At 41.4% G+C, this 14781-nt stretch overlaps 1 protein-coding gene across 6 annotated transcripts in view; it reads left to right on the top strand.

Annotated features, from left to right (window-relative positions):
• Positions 1 to 14781, top strand: part of dlg3 (discs, large homolog 3 (Drosophila)) — a 93062-nt gene that overhangs the window by 71077 nt on the left and 7204 nt on the right. For 4 of the 6 annotated variants that reach the window (XM_074674814.1, XM_074674816.1, XM_074674815.1 and 1 more), the window contains 6 exons: positions 1463 to 1619; positions 2186 to 2288; positions 9697 to 9811; positions 13163 to 13339; positions 13433 to 13508; positions 14034 to 14133. In XM_074674814.1, coding sequence (XP_074530915.1) covers positions 1463 to 1619; positions 2186 to 2288; positions 9697 to 9811; positions 13163 to 13339; positions 13433 to 13508; positions 14034 to 14133 — 728 coding nt within the window. The remainder of the gene's footprint in view (positions 1 to 1462; positions 1620 to 2185; positions 2289 to 9696; positions 9812 to 13162; positions 13340 to 13432; positions 13509 to 14033; positions 14134 to 14781) is intronic. The other 2 variants (XM_074674818.1, XM_074674819.1) reach the window with 1 other exon arrangement.

Here is a 14781-nt window from a genome sequence, read left to right as displayed (position 1 = left end):
ATGTGACATAGCCACCATGTTCACAGTCAACATCTCATCCTCCATGTCGCTGCCTGAACGCTCTGTTAGGAAATGCTCTTTCAGAAGCAAGCACTGGTTCTGGATTGTGAGGTAACCATGGAGATGTATGTGCGTGTGTGTCGAGCTGGGATGAAAAGCTGAAGATGGAAAGCAAGGTTATTTTAAGCCTGACTTGTTTGAAGGCAAGTCAGTTGTTTTAGCAGATTTAAAGGCATTGTTTATACATTTCTTCTGATCTCTGGTGCTTAAAAGACCCTAAAGATGGAACAAAAAGCAAAAACATGATAAAAAAGATTGCTTGTTGTTTTTAAAATCTGTTGAAGTGTTGGTATTGATTCAGTCTAACTAGTATTTATCCAAAATCTGTAGTTTCGCTCAAATCAATACAGATTACCGGTCTTGTTAGACTTTCTACTGGCACATTTGTATCGTTAAGTTCTTTCAAATGCTCTTATTTTCTTCTCATGAAGTTTTTTCCAGTCAGTCATGGCTTTGATTCGGATAGTCTGGAATGCAGAATCTGCTGTTGTCGAAGGGAAAATGGCCCCAAACAGCAAGTTAGAGCGCTGCCATTAGGGATTGAGTGGGAATTGTTCCTGTTGACCACAGGCTGAGGAGACCACTAATGGGAACCATGCAGTGTTTTCTTGAGAGAGAGGGGAAACTGTGTGTATCTCTGTCTGTGTCTATGCCTACTGTCAATGCATGCATGTATGTCTATGTGAGCATTTGTAAAATATACATGCATGACTTTGCGTGTGCTGGGCTTTCAAGTGTATATATGTATATGTGTGTATGTGTGTGTGAGTGTGTGTTTGTGTGTGTTTGTGTGTGTGTGTGTGTGTGTGTGTGTGTGTGTGTGTGTGTGTGTGTTTGCAGCTATGAAGTGTGATCTCAGATGGTTCTTGTTGGACCACAGCAGTAGTTTTGGCCTCTCTAGCATCTTAAAACTGAGGCAGTCTGAAAAGAGGATGAGTCATAGTGGTTAAAGCTAAAGCAGAGAGCTTCAGTGGGTCTGTCAAGCAGGAGGTGGCCCATTGTGTCTGCGTACATTAATATGAGTGGGTGTTTAATTTGTTCACGTGTACATTTCCATGAGGTTTTCTTGCAAAGCAGAAAGTTGTACAGACAGGTGATAGTAGATACTTTGATCCGATTGCAGAAGTATTGTCAGTGTTACCAAGTTAACTGTTTTGGCAAAACGATTAGAGCATAATTAGTTTGTTCTAGAAGTGGTTGCTACTGTAGTTGATTTATCATGTTTATGCAAAGCACTGTTATTCAGACATACAAAGAACAAAAGGAGATGACTGCTGTTGAAACAGCTCCTATCTATTATATGTCTCTGTTCATGCTCCTTCTATTACATTTCTCTCTTCCTGCCCCTCCACGATGCTCTCCATCCTGCCCTTCACCCTGATGTTGTCCCTCTGTTTGGCAGGGAGCCGAGGAAGGTGTTGCTGCACAAGGGCTCCACAGGCCTAGGCTTCAACATTGTTGGCGGAGAGGACGGAGAGGGCATCTTTGTATCCTTCATCCTGGCAGGTGGGCCAGCTGACCTGAGTGGCGAGCTAAGGAGGGGTGACAGAATCCTTTCGGTCAGTATCATCCACCTCAAGTTTGCTCTCATGAACAATCATGTCAAGTTTGAGGCAGTATTCTGTTGTTGTTTTGGCAAACCCCTGTCGTTAGAATGATTAGTAGAGAGTTTGTGTAGCCTGGTGTTTAGAAAGCCAGCAAAAATCTGCCCTCCTGAAATGCCCTTGAGAGAGAAAACAGAATATTTTAAATGAAGTGTATGATAAATTTCACCTTTAAGTCCTTTGATTAAAATTGTATGGCTTCAATATTTTGAATACTCATTTTTGCTATTTATATCCACTCGTTATATGCCTCTTTTATTCTTGATACTTCAACCAAAAAACACACTTTTCACTATGTTATTAAATTTGAGGGTTGATACAAGCCTTAACTGACAAATTTACTAAACAGTATTTTCCTTTTTAATTACTTGTTGTGTTTCAGTTAACCATGAAGTTTTGCTAACACGTGACATGCTCATAGGCCTGTTTATTTACTCGTCTTTGGAGCTTTACAGCACACATTCAGACATAATCTGGGATATCTTGCTTACACATTATTTGTCCACCTTGTGTGTTTGCAGGTGAATGGAGTGAACCTAAGGAATGCCACACATGAGCAAGCGGCTGCAGCACTGAAGAGAGCCGGACAGACTGTCACCATCATTGCTCAGTACAGGCCTGAAGGTGAAGCCACTCTTATATCACACATGAAAACTTTATGATACTGTGCTAACACAAGTCTTGAAGTCAGGGGTTTTTTAGGGGCTGTATCGGAACAAGTTATCATCAAACATTAATTTTTAAAAGTATTCCTTTACCACTTCAGACTTTTATAAGTACTTGCTATTAGCCCTCTTGCCCCCCATTTGAAATATTTCAATAAACCAGAATTATATACACCTTTAAGAAATGGCAACGGCATTATCTAGTACAGTAGGACTGATCAAAGTTGGCACACCCTTTTGAGTCACTAATCCTTTATCAAATAGGCCAGTTTGATACGTCTTATCATCAATCTCAACATCACAAGGTTTAGAGCCATGGTGGAAAGTCCGGTCTCTTCCTGTAGGAATATTAATGACACAAAATGCCGGTTTTACAATTTGGGAAAAAGGTTAATGAGTGCTTTTGCTGCTCATAAGGAAGTTTTCAAAAGTTGCTCGTATGATGTTACTGGGGTCATCTCAGCTTGGCTTTTAAACTAAAAAAAAAATCAGTGTCAGTAGTTTCAAAGTTTTTGGTTTTCTAAGCAATGTCCAGTTGTCTCTTACTCAGTATAAAAAGAAAAGGTAAACTCTCCCTTTAAAGGCCCTGTGAGGACTATCTAGAAAAACTTTTGTTTTTACAAGTTAAAGACACCGTTTCCCGTGAGCACTTTTATTGACTGTTGACTCTTTGTGCGTTTGTGTAGATAGCAGGTGGTTTAGCTTTCTTCTGCTCTTCTGTCCCTTTTCTTTTTACCAGCCAAGCTCCAGTGTCCACCATTACAGCAGATTAATTTCAGGAAATTGTATTCAGTAGAGAAAATGAAAAATACTACTTTGCACTATTAAATTTTGCTGGCTGGCATGGTGTCATTGGAGCTTTGCTGTCAACAGATTGGCCACATTGTCCAGGGATACTTGATATAGCATTCAGAAATAACTGATAATCTCATTTTTAAATTGTGGACTGTGAACAGCAAATATAAAAAAGTGAGACTATTTGAATATCACTTCACATATAAAGTCCTTCTTGGGCCTTTAAGTTGGTAGCATTAACCAGGCAGTGAAATGCACTGTCAAACTGCATTATGGGATATGTAGGATCCTATGCTTTCCCACTGCACAAGGTGATATGAATCAGAAATATATCAGTGTTTCTGCTGCTTTGATTTGTGCCGTTTTTACTCAATGACTGTTTCAAGTTTGTGAGAAATGCGGCACTAAATCAGTGTAATATTTCTGTAACACTGAACCGAGGCGCCATGTGTTGACTACCTTGTGGTAAATGTGATATGAACTAGTAGCTGCTGCAAATGAGGGCAAGTAGGCAGTATTCATGTTTAGGGGCGGCACTTGTGTGAGCAGGCTGAAGTGTCGAGCCAACTGCAAGGCGGGCAAACGAACCACTGTTGTCCTTCCCCGTTCAAACTCCCGTGAGCAGCCGCTGAATGTGGACCCTGAAATCGGCCGAGAAGAGACTAAACTGAGCTCTATTTACAACCCGACAATCGAGAGAGGTTTTAAACGGATTCAAACTGACGAAAAAGAAACTTCAAACTTTTATCTATCTACCAGCCTGCGTGGATGGGGGATGGGCTCGAGTAATACAACAGCAGCCGAGCAGAAGAAGCCGCATGAACTCCCTAATGGCTGGATGAAGAAACTACCGGCTGCGACAGCGAAATAACAACCACAGTGTAAATTAATTGAGGTGAGACTAGGACGCGACATCGTGGATGGTAGTAACTCTTTTAAACAGGAACAAACTGTGTGTTTCCTATCACTGTAGAACAGGTTTATCTGGACTGCTACTGTACTAAGGTAGTGAGTGTAGCTCTTCCTTGACTTAACCTGAGAGATCGTTTCACTCCAGCAGTACAGTGTAAGACAGGTTTCTGTTCGGGCTTTGAACGAAAGAATGAACTAAACATAGTGGGAAAATGTGTTGTTTTATTCAGCAGAGGAAATAATAAGTTACAGAGGCGGACATGTGATAGCCTCACCCTTGCTACTTTCATGGTTCACCCCTGTCATTATCTGAAATCAGCGTTTGTTTGGATTTTTGCACTTTTTAATCATACATCATTATTATTATTCTTACTGAAAACTACCAGAGCTTGCTTTATGTTCTTATTCATGTACAACAGAGTTGATTTAAATCTCTTAAACCCCCTGCCTTACTGTCCTTACGTAACCTAAAACGTAAGGTGGGGTAACAGAGGTGTGGTCAAACAGGTGTGTGTCAGCCCTTAAACAGTGACCTAACCTGTGATCTCACCTATTTACATTTATATCACCCTCTATATTGCTGACACAGAGGACTTAGGACACAACAGTGCATGACAGCAAACCTTCTATCAGGCTGAGTTATCCTTTAGTTATGTTACTTATTTTCTAAATTTAAAACAGTGTGTTTTCTCGGGCCTTGTTACAGTGAAGTGAAGAATGGCTGTGCACAGGCTACAGATACCTGAGCAATAGCATTTTTTCCAGTGTTTTTTGTCTTTGCGTGCATACCTGAGCATGCCTCAGTAATGCTATGACAACAATAGGAAGGATATTGTGAGCTTTAGTTCTAGGCTAACTTCTTGGGTTGGACTATAACTGGAATGTGAAGGGGCATGAGTTTTAGCATGCTCTAACTATTTATTTTTTAACAACACAACCCCTGAACGTCCACTAACTTTACTAGGTCAAGCAGAGTCGAGACAACTTTATTTAATGAGCAAATGTAGAACAAGCAGTGTTGACTAAAGTGCTTTACAAGGTAAAGGTCATTGAAGTTGAGGAGGAACAGGATGACTGGATTGGCAAAGGAAAAAGGAGACGTGTGCTGGGATCACAAATGACAATATTGTGGCACTGGCTTTCTTTCTGCTACAACTACTCATAATAATGCCTTCTTGTCCATAGGAGTCAATGTCTTGCATGCCAGACCAATCAAGCAGCATCTTGAATAACGATGTGGTTTGTTGAAGGGAACCTTTGTTTTCGGCACCAAACCGTGCTTTCAGCTCTGCGCCCCCTTTGTAACCCCATGAGGGACAGTTATCTGTTTGTGCACAATGCGTAACTACTCTAAACACACAAGTCGAGTGCTGGCAAATGATTGACTTCCTGCGTTCCCTCTGCTGACCTGAGATCTGTTAGCAGTCATTCTTCTGGCATCCTTGAGCAGAGTGTGACATGTTGTTCATATTGAGTGTAAGCAGGAGGAGGGACCCCTGGTGAGCTGGACAAGGAAAGTCAAAGGGGAGAATGCATGCTGGTTTTTGCAGGGAAAATTTCCTGGGAGAGTGTCATCATGGGTTGGGGTCCAAAAACCTGACAAAAGCCACAACAGAGCACACAGGCTTCAGCCTGCAGCCTCCTCACTTTGAGTAGTTCACTGGAGCTTCAGTGAGCCTCAGATTCACATTTATTTTGAAGGAGTGGACATGAAGGGTTTATTTCCACACTCCCTTGCACTACTATCAAGGAGTGTAATTACACTAAAATCTTTGCATGAAGGAAGTGGGAGGAGTGCCATGAAGGAAACGTTAAACTCCATGCACCCTCACACTCGTGTGAAGTACTACCGTTTTTTTGTGAAACAGTTAAAGCAGGGTCCACAAACTCCTCCAACAGTATATCACATTGGGGACGGGATTTGTGTCTTCACTGGCTCTACTCTCCCACAGAACATAACACTCTCTCACTTTACATGTACATGCCTGCTGTGTTGCATAACTGGATCAAAAGAGAAGCGACCGTCCCCCAAAATAAAAAAGCTGTACAACTAATGAGGACACGCAGTGGGAGTGAGAGATACAGAGTAGTCCCAGTTTCTATTAGCTGTCTTTTCATCCTGTGGGTCAGTCCTAAAAATAAATGCTTGCTCTTGTGTATTAAGTGCTTTAAGGGATAGATATTTAGCATTGGGGTGGCTGTGGCTCAGCAGTAAAGCTGGTTGTTCCTTTACTGGAAGGTCAGGGGTCTGATTTCAGGTCCAGGTGGGATTTGTTGTTACTGATGGCAGTTTGCATAGCAGCCTTACTCAGTTTATGTGTGTGGTGTGAATAGATGCATGTGATGGTACTTCTAAAAGTACTTTGAGTGGTCAGTAGACTAGAGTAAACTTAACATAAAGGATAGTCCAAAAACACAAAATACAGGTGTTTGTAGTCGGATATTTCAAAGGTGTATTTGTAAGTTGGGATGTTAATGAGTAATTGATGCCGGATTAAGAGCCAGACTAGTAAAGAATGTTGTAATCCACTTGGCTCGTACCTTGTGACTTGCTCTGAACTAATAAGAGGTGCCTTTGCTCCTATTCTAAGATTGATTGAATCAGGCTTTCTGACTTTTGTGTGCTTGATAAAAACACAAGCTGTTTAAAAATCATGAAAAGGTTAAGATTTGAGTGACTTGCTTGTCCATCAAATACATGTTCAGCTTCAGTATTGTTTTGTCACTTATTTCAATCCAGCAATAGAGGGAAAAGGAGCAGCAGCAATGCTGAGTGATGGCATCATCAATTTGTTCATTTTGTATTCTTTTTACAAGGGCTGAACAATTAATCGAATCGAAACTAATATCGCAATGTAATACAATCCAAATTTCAAATTACAAAGGCTAGAGTTAAAAAAAAAAGTTTCATATACGCAGACCTGAAGGGAATATAGTAACTGGTACTCGATCTTTAAAACCAGCAAAAATCAGTACGCAGGTTTTTTTCTGGCAAAAAAAACAACAACTTGTGAGCAACAGAGATCCATACTGTAGAATAATTGTGGCTAGCAGAGCCATACCCTTTGTAAACTTTACTCTGTGTGGTTTGTGACTCTTACTGAAACCTGGAGGTCAGAAATATTTCACAGTGTACTTTGCAATATTGGTCCCCAAAAAATCACAATAAGATTTTTTTACAAAATCATCCAGCCCTACTTTTACCCAGTGAATTAAATGATATACAGGAGTTGGAAAAATTGTAATAAAATGCTGGGTCATAAATCCCATTTAAAAATACTAAGACGGCTAAAAAAATCTTTGTTTTCTAAAAGTGTATTTGAGTATTTTACTGATTAAATTGGTGACAATGGAATTATGGTAGAAGTCAGTGACGGAGAATAATGCAACTGCCCAATCAGAAACAAAGAAATCCAGTATCCTTCTTTGTACAGTGTTACCCTGATCAACTGTTTTCCTCACTGTGAGGAAGAGATGGGCTTTCCTACCAGCAAAATTGCCAACAAGTACTTGTGATGGTCTAACTTAGCATCATGTTGTAGAGGGGAACATCATCTTACTGAATAGGCCAGTATCTGCCTCATTGCCATGAACACTTAAATCAGCTACATGGGTCAATTTTTACACAAGTAGATCTGAACTTATTTTTCTCACAAAATGTTCACCTAACTATAAAAGTTGTTACCGGTACTACTTCCTCCTTGTTTTGATCTTTGGCCAAACATTGCTTCCAAACTGCTAATCTATAATGAAGTGATTCTGTATCCCGATTCAGCTGTATCACATTGCTCTCTGTTTAAGAAAGAGGAGTATCCTTCCTTTATTTGTGTAACAGGTGGAAACTTCCCTTGACAGCTTTAAATACATGTTAACTTAGACCATGTCATAAGTGGTGCTGTGGATTGAATGATGGTGCCTTGTTTTCCCACACAGGTATGTCAGGGTTCTGTATACAAAACTGCATTTCTGCCTCAACTCTCACATCTTTGTGGTGAGGCACAGTTTGAAAGTATGTCTGTGTTTATGATATCAACAGAGGCGTAAAGCTGATACTGGTACAGCGTTACAGTAATCAGATTAATCATTTGGATGTGAGGAATGTGTGCTAGCAAAGCCTTTAGCTCCACCACCTGTGATACCAGCAGCACTTTCTTAGCAGCACAGCTCTCTGCCAGCCCCTCATGTTGGTGGTTTTGTGACGCAGGGTATTGAGAGTGCTCTGTCTATTTAGCGACTCTTTGTCTTGTCCCTGGACCCCTCCCCTCCCTGGCTGCCTCTCTCTCTCTCTTCTACCTCCAATGTTTGAAAGCCAAGTGGATGTGTGTAAATGTCTGCTTCCGTGTGTGCTGTCCCTGTTCTAGGAGTGCTATGTTGTTGCTCTTGGTAACCGGCAGTCAGGCGGTGTCTGGTTACCTTACCTTGCAGCGTCACCCTGTTGTATTGTTAACCCTTTGAGCAGAGATCTGGGTGGGGAGCTGGCAGGAGGCCCAAGGCAGGTTCTGTGTTTCTTTGAATCCCTTTAAGGTTTCAACATGGGGGGAGGTTAGCGTTCAGCGACATGTATCTTGTTTTTGCACCTGCCAAGAATTTTCCGGGAGCTGGGGCAGATTTCAGCTAAATCATCTTTGTAGTCACGGCTGTTTGCTTTTCCAGGGAACTTGTAGGTTTGTTTGACAGAATCCGGACTTTGATCTCTTCATGTTCACGTTACAGGAAGTGTTGCCAGATATGGATGATAGAGCTGTAAAGTAGGAAAAGGCGTGACGGTAGAAGAGATGTGTGAAGTAATTGAGGCTAGCATTCTCTCGCACTATATTTAATGTCCTCATTATGACTAAGACAGAGATGTGTTGTGTCATTAGAGTAACGGATCACTTTATAACATTTAATTTGCATGGTGATTATAGTTTGTTGTGAATATCTTAATACCTGCACTCAACATGAAAACAAATTTTCACCTTTCTTTACAGCAGTTTGAATAAAACAACTGAATATGTCACAAATTGGTGCAGTTATCATTGAACCTAGTGCCCCTTTTGTGTGATCACATGAGCCACCTAGCTGACTTGTTTTTCTAGCTGCATCTGCTGCTCTGTTTATCTATCCATGTGCTGCGATGGCCCAGCTCGTTCCAGCAGCCCGGGCACAGAGGACGCTGTGCACAGCAGGCTAATGAGCGCATTGTTAATGAGCGGGTCCAGGTGGATTCATATATTATCCCTGCGCTCCTGAGCAGCTACTGGATTTACACACCTATGACAAATGGTCATGCATTGGAAATTGTTGGAGGTCTTCCCTTTTTTAACCACACTGAAGAGTCCATGTTGAACTTAATTAATCTGTATAATTAATTACCTGACATGAGACATTACTGGATGTGTAAGGCAGATCTGTGATAAACCATCTGTTCCTGGGGTCATTAATCAGTCTCAGGATTTGCTGAACCTTCCCTCTATTCACTCTCACTCAGTGCAGAGTGAACAGAAACACATCACAGAGTATTTCAAGAGGACGCAGACTCATGTGTTTCTTCCACCATCGATAACCTTTAGCCCTGGATGAACAAATCTAAAAGCCTGAAGGAGTAAAACATGCTTGAGGAAGTATTTTGGGGATGCTTTTGACCGAGGTTGTTTTGTTTTGCTTCTTTGCTAATGCAGAGTATAGTCGCTTTGAGTCCAAGATCCACGACCTGAGGGAGCAGATGATGAACAGCAGCATGAGCTCAGGATCAGGCTCCCTGCGCACCAGTGAGAAACGCTCCCTCTATGTCAGGTAAAGCTACACACACACACACACACACACACACACACACACACACACACAGTTATGCTTGCACTCATAACATCGGGTTCTAAGACCTATTATCAAAATAGCCTCTGTTGGGGGCTGAAGCTTCAACACACACGTCAGTATGTCAGCAGATCCTATGAAGCATGGAACTCTACATCCATCTCTTCATAGGGAAACATGAATTCAGGTTTTGTTTTTGTACTTCTCATAAACATTTAAAGGCTGATGGACTAGCTGCCCTGTGGTTGTTTTGATGCCACGTTTGACATTGACTCTACTTTGTTAATGTAGATTGACTGTGGGGCTTGTCGATGTGACCTGCGTTATGACACTTTAGGCTGTTTGCCAATCTGGACACAGGCTCATTTAGGAATTAAAGCAGGTGGCATCCTTCTGCTCACATAAACCCAGCGAGTCACAAAGGGCTCGCAGGGGTCAAGGTGAAAGGTTTGTGATATAATAACAGAGTCACGGGGCTTCACTATAATTTCCTGAACCCAATACCTACATTACCAGATTGATATGGTTGTTCCTGAACACCTTTAGCCATAATTCTTAAATTCACAATTTCAGGTTTCAGGTTGTTTTTGATGTAATTTCAGACAATTTAACCTATTGAAGTTATTTTTGTAAACTGACTGGTATAATTGAAAAGCAAAGGTGAGTGAAGAGTCAAGAAAACTCATTTCTATAAAAGACTGGGAGCATAAATCCTCAACAGTCAAAAATCCCCTTGCTTGAAAGAGACTATCACTTACTAGAATTTCAGCAAGCACTATTTAGAAAAAAAAACAGCACGAGTGGAGAGCCAGAACAGTGAAAAGCTTGTATCATGATAGAATATTTGCTGTGTCTAAACGATTTTGCTTTCGTCATTACCAATAAACAGATATTTTTTGTGCAAGTACAGCCAACAACCACTCTAGATGATATATTTCAATCCTAACGTCATTTATTCTTGCTTCTCAGTTTGCCTTGTTAAGCTATAAGCAGTGGCAGTTCATGGAAAAGGAAGTTATAGTTGGACGTTCTCTTTCCCTAACTGCAGATGCAACAGAGGCGTTGTCTGTCACTACTGGAGGCAGAATCATTATGAGATGATATTCAGTGAAATTCAACATTAGAAATGAACTTATGTACCTGTGTGAGCCTTCAGCAAAGTCATGGCTAACTTAGGTGTTAATTAGGGATGCACAATATTATCGACATAATATTGGTATCGGCTGATAAAAGCTTTAAAAAACACGTTTATCGGTATAGGCAGATATGAAAATTTGATATGCACAGCCGATAAGGTGCTATTCAGTCAGGATTATTATTATTTTCCATCTGAAAAATGAGCTACTTAAATAAAATGTAGCACTTCATTTATTTGCACTGCAGAGCTCTGTGTCTGTCACCAGGTTGTTACAGTAGCTCTAAAATAATCAAATGCAACTTGGTTGTGTTTAAAAATGCATTGTACATTTAAAGTTCATGTGATCTAAAGAAATTATTTTTCTGTATTTCAATACTGAATGTCTTGAGTTTGAAAAGATTATACATTTCTTATTTATGGTAAAATCAAATGTTTTTATGTCTTGTTTTATGTGTGTTTCTTAAACAAATAAGACCGTCACAATAAGAGTAACATATAAATTCTAGTACAGGATAGACTTAGCTTTCTTTACAGTGAATAAAACAAACAAACTTGAGATTATCGGTATCGGCCAAAAGGGGTTTCGATATATCGGCATATCGGTTATTGGCAAAAATCCCATATCGTTCATCCCTAGTGTTAATTATCCGTGTTTCTCAACTGATCAAAAGATGATAAGAAAGAAAAATCCTGTGAAGTGTGACTTTTTTGCTAACAGCAGACAACAGCTAATGTAAGTGTAGAACAAAGAATGTGTTGTGTCACCCAAACAAATTGTAATGAAAAAAAAATGTTCAAACTTATCTTAATGATTTAATGTTTAGTGATCATTCTCTGGCTTTAAACGTGTCCTTATTTTGGATTTTGACTATCTGCACTGTACGGTTGTTGATCAAATGTGAAAATAGAGTTTGCTAATACATTTTAAGATTCAGTGATTTTACAGGACTTGCATCCAGGATCACATTACAACATCAAACAGCATTTTACCTTACATCACTAGAAAATGTCTGCCAATTAAATACTGCAATAAACAAGAAGTGTATAGGTGCGATCTCACCGGACACTCACATCAGAGCATTATGTGGTCTGAATCATGCCTCTCTTATAGACTGACTCCCACGAGACGTGTAGAGCCTAGCCTGCTCCCAAGCAGATGACTAAGCCCACAATTATGTTGGGAAAGCTGTCTAGTTAGCTGAGCTGCCATGTCCTCCCAGCCTCTGGAATGTGGAGGTGTTAAAGCCTTTAAGGTGCTCTCAAACAAAAAAAACCACAGTCACATGTGCTCACTTAGTTTCTGAAACACTGTGTGTGACGCCGCTGAAACACGGTTCAGGTTTGTTTTAAAGTATTTACCTGTAAGGACCACTGGCACAAAGCTTCAAACAGACTGCACGCTGATGTTTTAAGTCTTTTCACGTTGAAAGTGAACAGTTTGAAGGAGTGCTATGGCAGATTTTTGTAACCTGGGGGGGGTTGCATCTTATCCACTTCGTGTCTGTCCACAGCAGTGTGCTTGATGCCCTGGAGCTCTAGGCTCATAGGTCAAGTTAAGTGTCGACCTGTAAAGCAGGTATGAATTCCTTGAGGAAGCAGCTGTGGGCTGACCTGTCTGACAAGATAGTGTCTCACCTAGGCAGACAATACAAACTATGTGTTTATGGTGGAAAGTATGTGCCAATAGCAGTCGCAGATGTCAAGTGGAAACATAAAGATGGCATGCCTTCACTCTGGTCTTGCTGTAGAACTGATTTTTACTTTGTGTTCCTGTGTCGCTCACCATCTGCTCTCAAACCTCTGCCTCTTGATGTTTAGTGTATCTACTTAAAGAAGCTCGTGCATCATCTACTAGTTGGACTGTGCTGTGTTTGCTTTCCCTTTAAAAACATGCCAGACTGGTACTTTTAGCTTGCTATCTCAGGAGGAGAAGCCCTCTCTTAGTTGGCACCCAGATTTTGGGTTCACTTACCATGAAAAGCCTGAAAAGTTCTTGAGCTTGACTTTTATAAAGCTGAATGAACTCTGGTACTAGGAAAAAGTTTCAAAGGCCAACCATGTAATGGAAATACACAGCAGCCACTCTGTGCCAAGAGTGGATACAGTAATTTAGTGTTGGCATGAGTGAATGACTACATACAAACTCTAGATGAAAGGAAGGAAGTCGTGTAACCAAATCCTTTGTGTTTGCACAGAGCTTTGTTTGACTATGATCGAACGAGGGACAGCTGCCTGCCCAGCCAAGGCCTCAGCTTCTCTTACGGTGATATCCTCCATGTCATAAATGCTTCTGACGACGAGTGGTGGCAGGCGAGGTTGGTCACACCACATGGAGAAAGTGAGCAGATTGGTGTCATTCCAAGCAAGAAAAGGTACGCTTTCCCTCCCTTTGATACTGTGTGAATATCAGACAACGTGACTTCTGCCCAGCTATAATTTATTTCCCTGTTTTTCTTTTTCCTTAGAGTGGAGAAGAAGGAGAGGGCCAGGTTAAAAACAGTCAAGTTCCACGCCAGGACAGGCATGATTGAGTCTAACAGGGTAAGTGTAGAGGGACCAGCTGCTCCCTGCCCTGGTGCCAGAAAGGCTGTCTTCAGAGCTGCTGCTGGGCTCCCAGGGAGATGGCCTACTTCCCCCCCAAGTGTGGGAAAGAGACCAGCACCTGCTCAGTGAAGCGAACACAAAAAGTGCTCATGTTACTGTATAGATTACACAGAAGCTCTGCAGAGATGAGCACTCTGTTACCTCTACAGCTTAATATGTAAAAATGTTAGCACATTTGTCAGCCTGATCAGATTTACGTTTAAAAGTATGTATAATATGTTCTTGTTTAGTAAATAATGCAAGCTGTCTTCATGTCTCTATGATATGACAATGCTACGTTATCCCATTCATTTCCACTCATTACCTGCTTCTCATGGTCGTCTTTTGACATGTATTTTTTGTTGACATATCATTTTGGTTTTGTTTGCATGTGTGTTGGGGAACCCTCATTGAATCCCATTCTATTTGTTTTCACCCTCTCATTGCCCCCCCACCCTCTCCCACCAACACCTCAACAAGCAGCCAGTCAAAGTAAAGCGCAAAAAAAGCTTCAACCTCTCACGCAAGTTCCCATTTTACAAGAGCAAGGAGAATATTGTGCAAGAGTTGGTGGAGTCTGAACGTGAGTACCAGCTGTGTGATCGATGGGGGTGTAGTTGTTACTCCTCCTTTTCCCCCCTTCATGCTACAGTTCTGTCTCTCAGTTTCCATCTTTCCACTCATCTTTTGGGGACGGTTTGTGTGATGGCACTGCTCTCATCCCTCTCTCACCGTCCCAGAGAGAAGCACCACATGCAGAGCCAGCATCAGGCTGGAGATGTGGGCTTCTCTCTGGTGTGTCTGTGCATCTACGGGCTCCAGAGAAGTGTCGAGCTGTGTGTATTGCATGTGTGTGGCTGCATTAACACACAGGCCTCCTTACACTTTGATGCTGCTCTTTGTAGAAGTCCTGATCAATTCTCCGGTCAGTCACTGACCCAAACAAGATGAATCTCATTAACTGGACTGAAGCTGTAACACTTAACAGGTCAAAAATCCTTTTTAATGGGATTGGGTTTGTGTAATTGAAAGGCCGTGGCTTACTATGAACAAAGTGGGGCTCAGGCTTAATGAGTAGAGCACGACGCCATGTGTCAGTAGGCCAAGCGAGCACGATGCAGCACTCCTCTTCCTCTCTGCCCCAACTCTCACTAACCTCTTCTTCTTCTTCTTCTTCTCCTCCTTCTTCCTGTCTGCTCTCTTCTCTTGGTTTCTGCTCTCACCTGTTGGG

This window comes from Halichoeres trimaculatus, unplaced genomic scaffold (genome assembly GCF_033239565.1).
Source record: "Halichoeres trimaculatus isolate MK-OKI-2021-1 unplaced genomic scaffold, fHalTri1.1 fHalTri1_scaffold_7, whole genome shotgun sequence".
In the NCBI taxonomy this organism is placed as follows: domain Eukaryota; kingdom Metazoa; phylum Chordata; class Actinopteri; order Labriformes; family Labridae; genus Halichoeres; species Halichoeres trimaculatus.
This window is presented reverse-complemented; position numbering and strand designations above follow the sequence as displayed.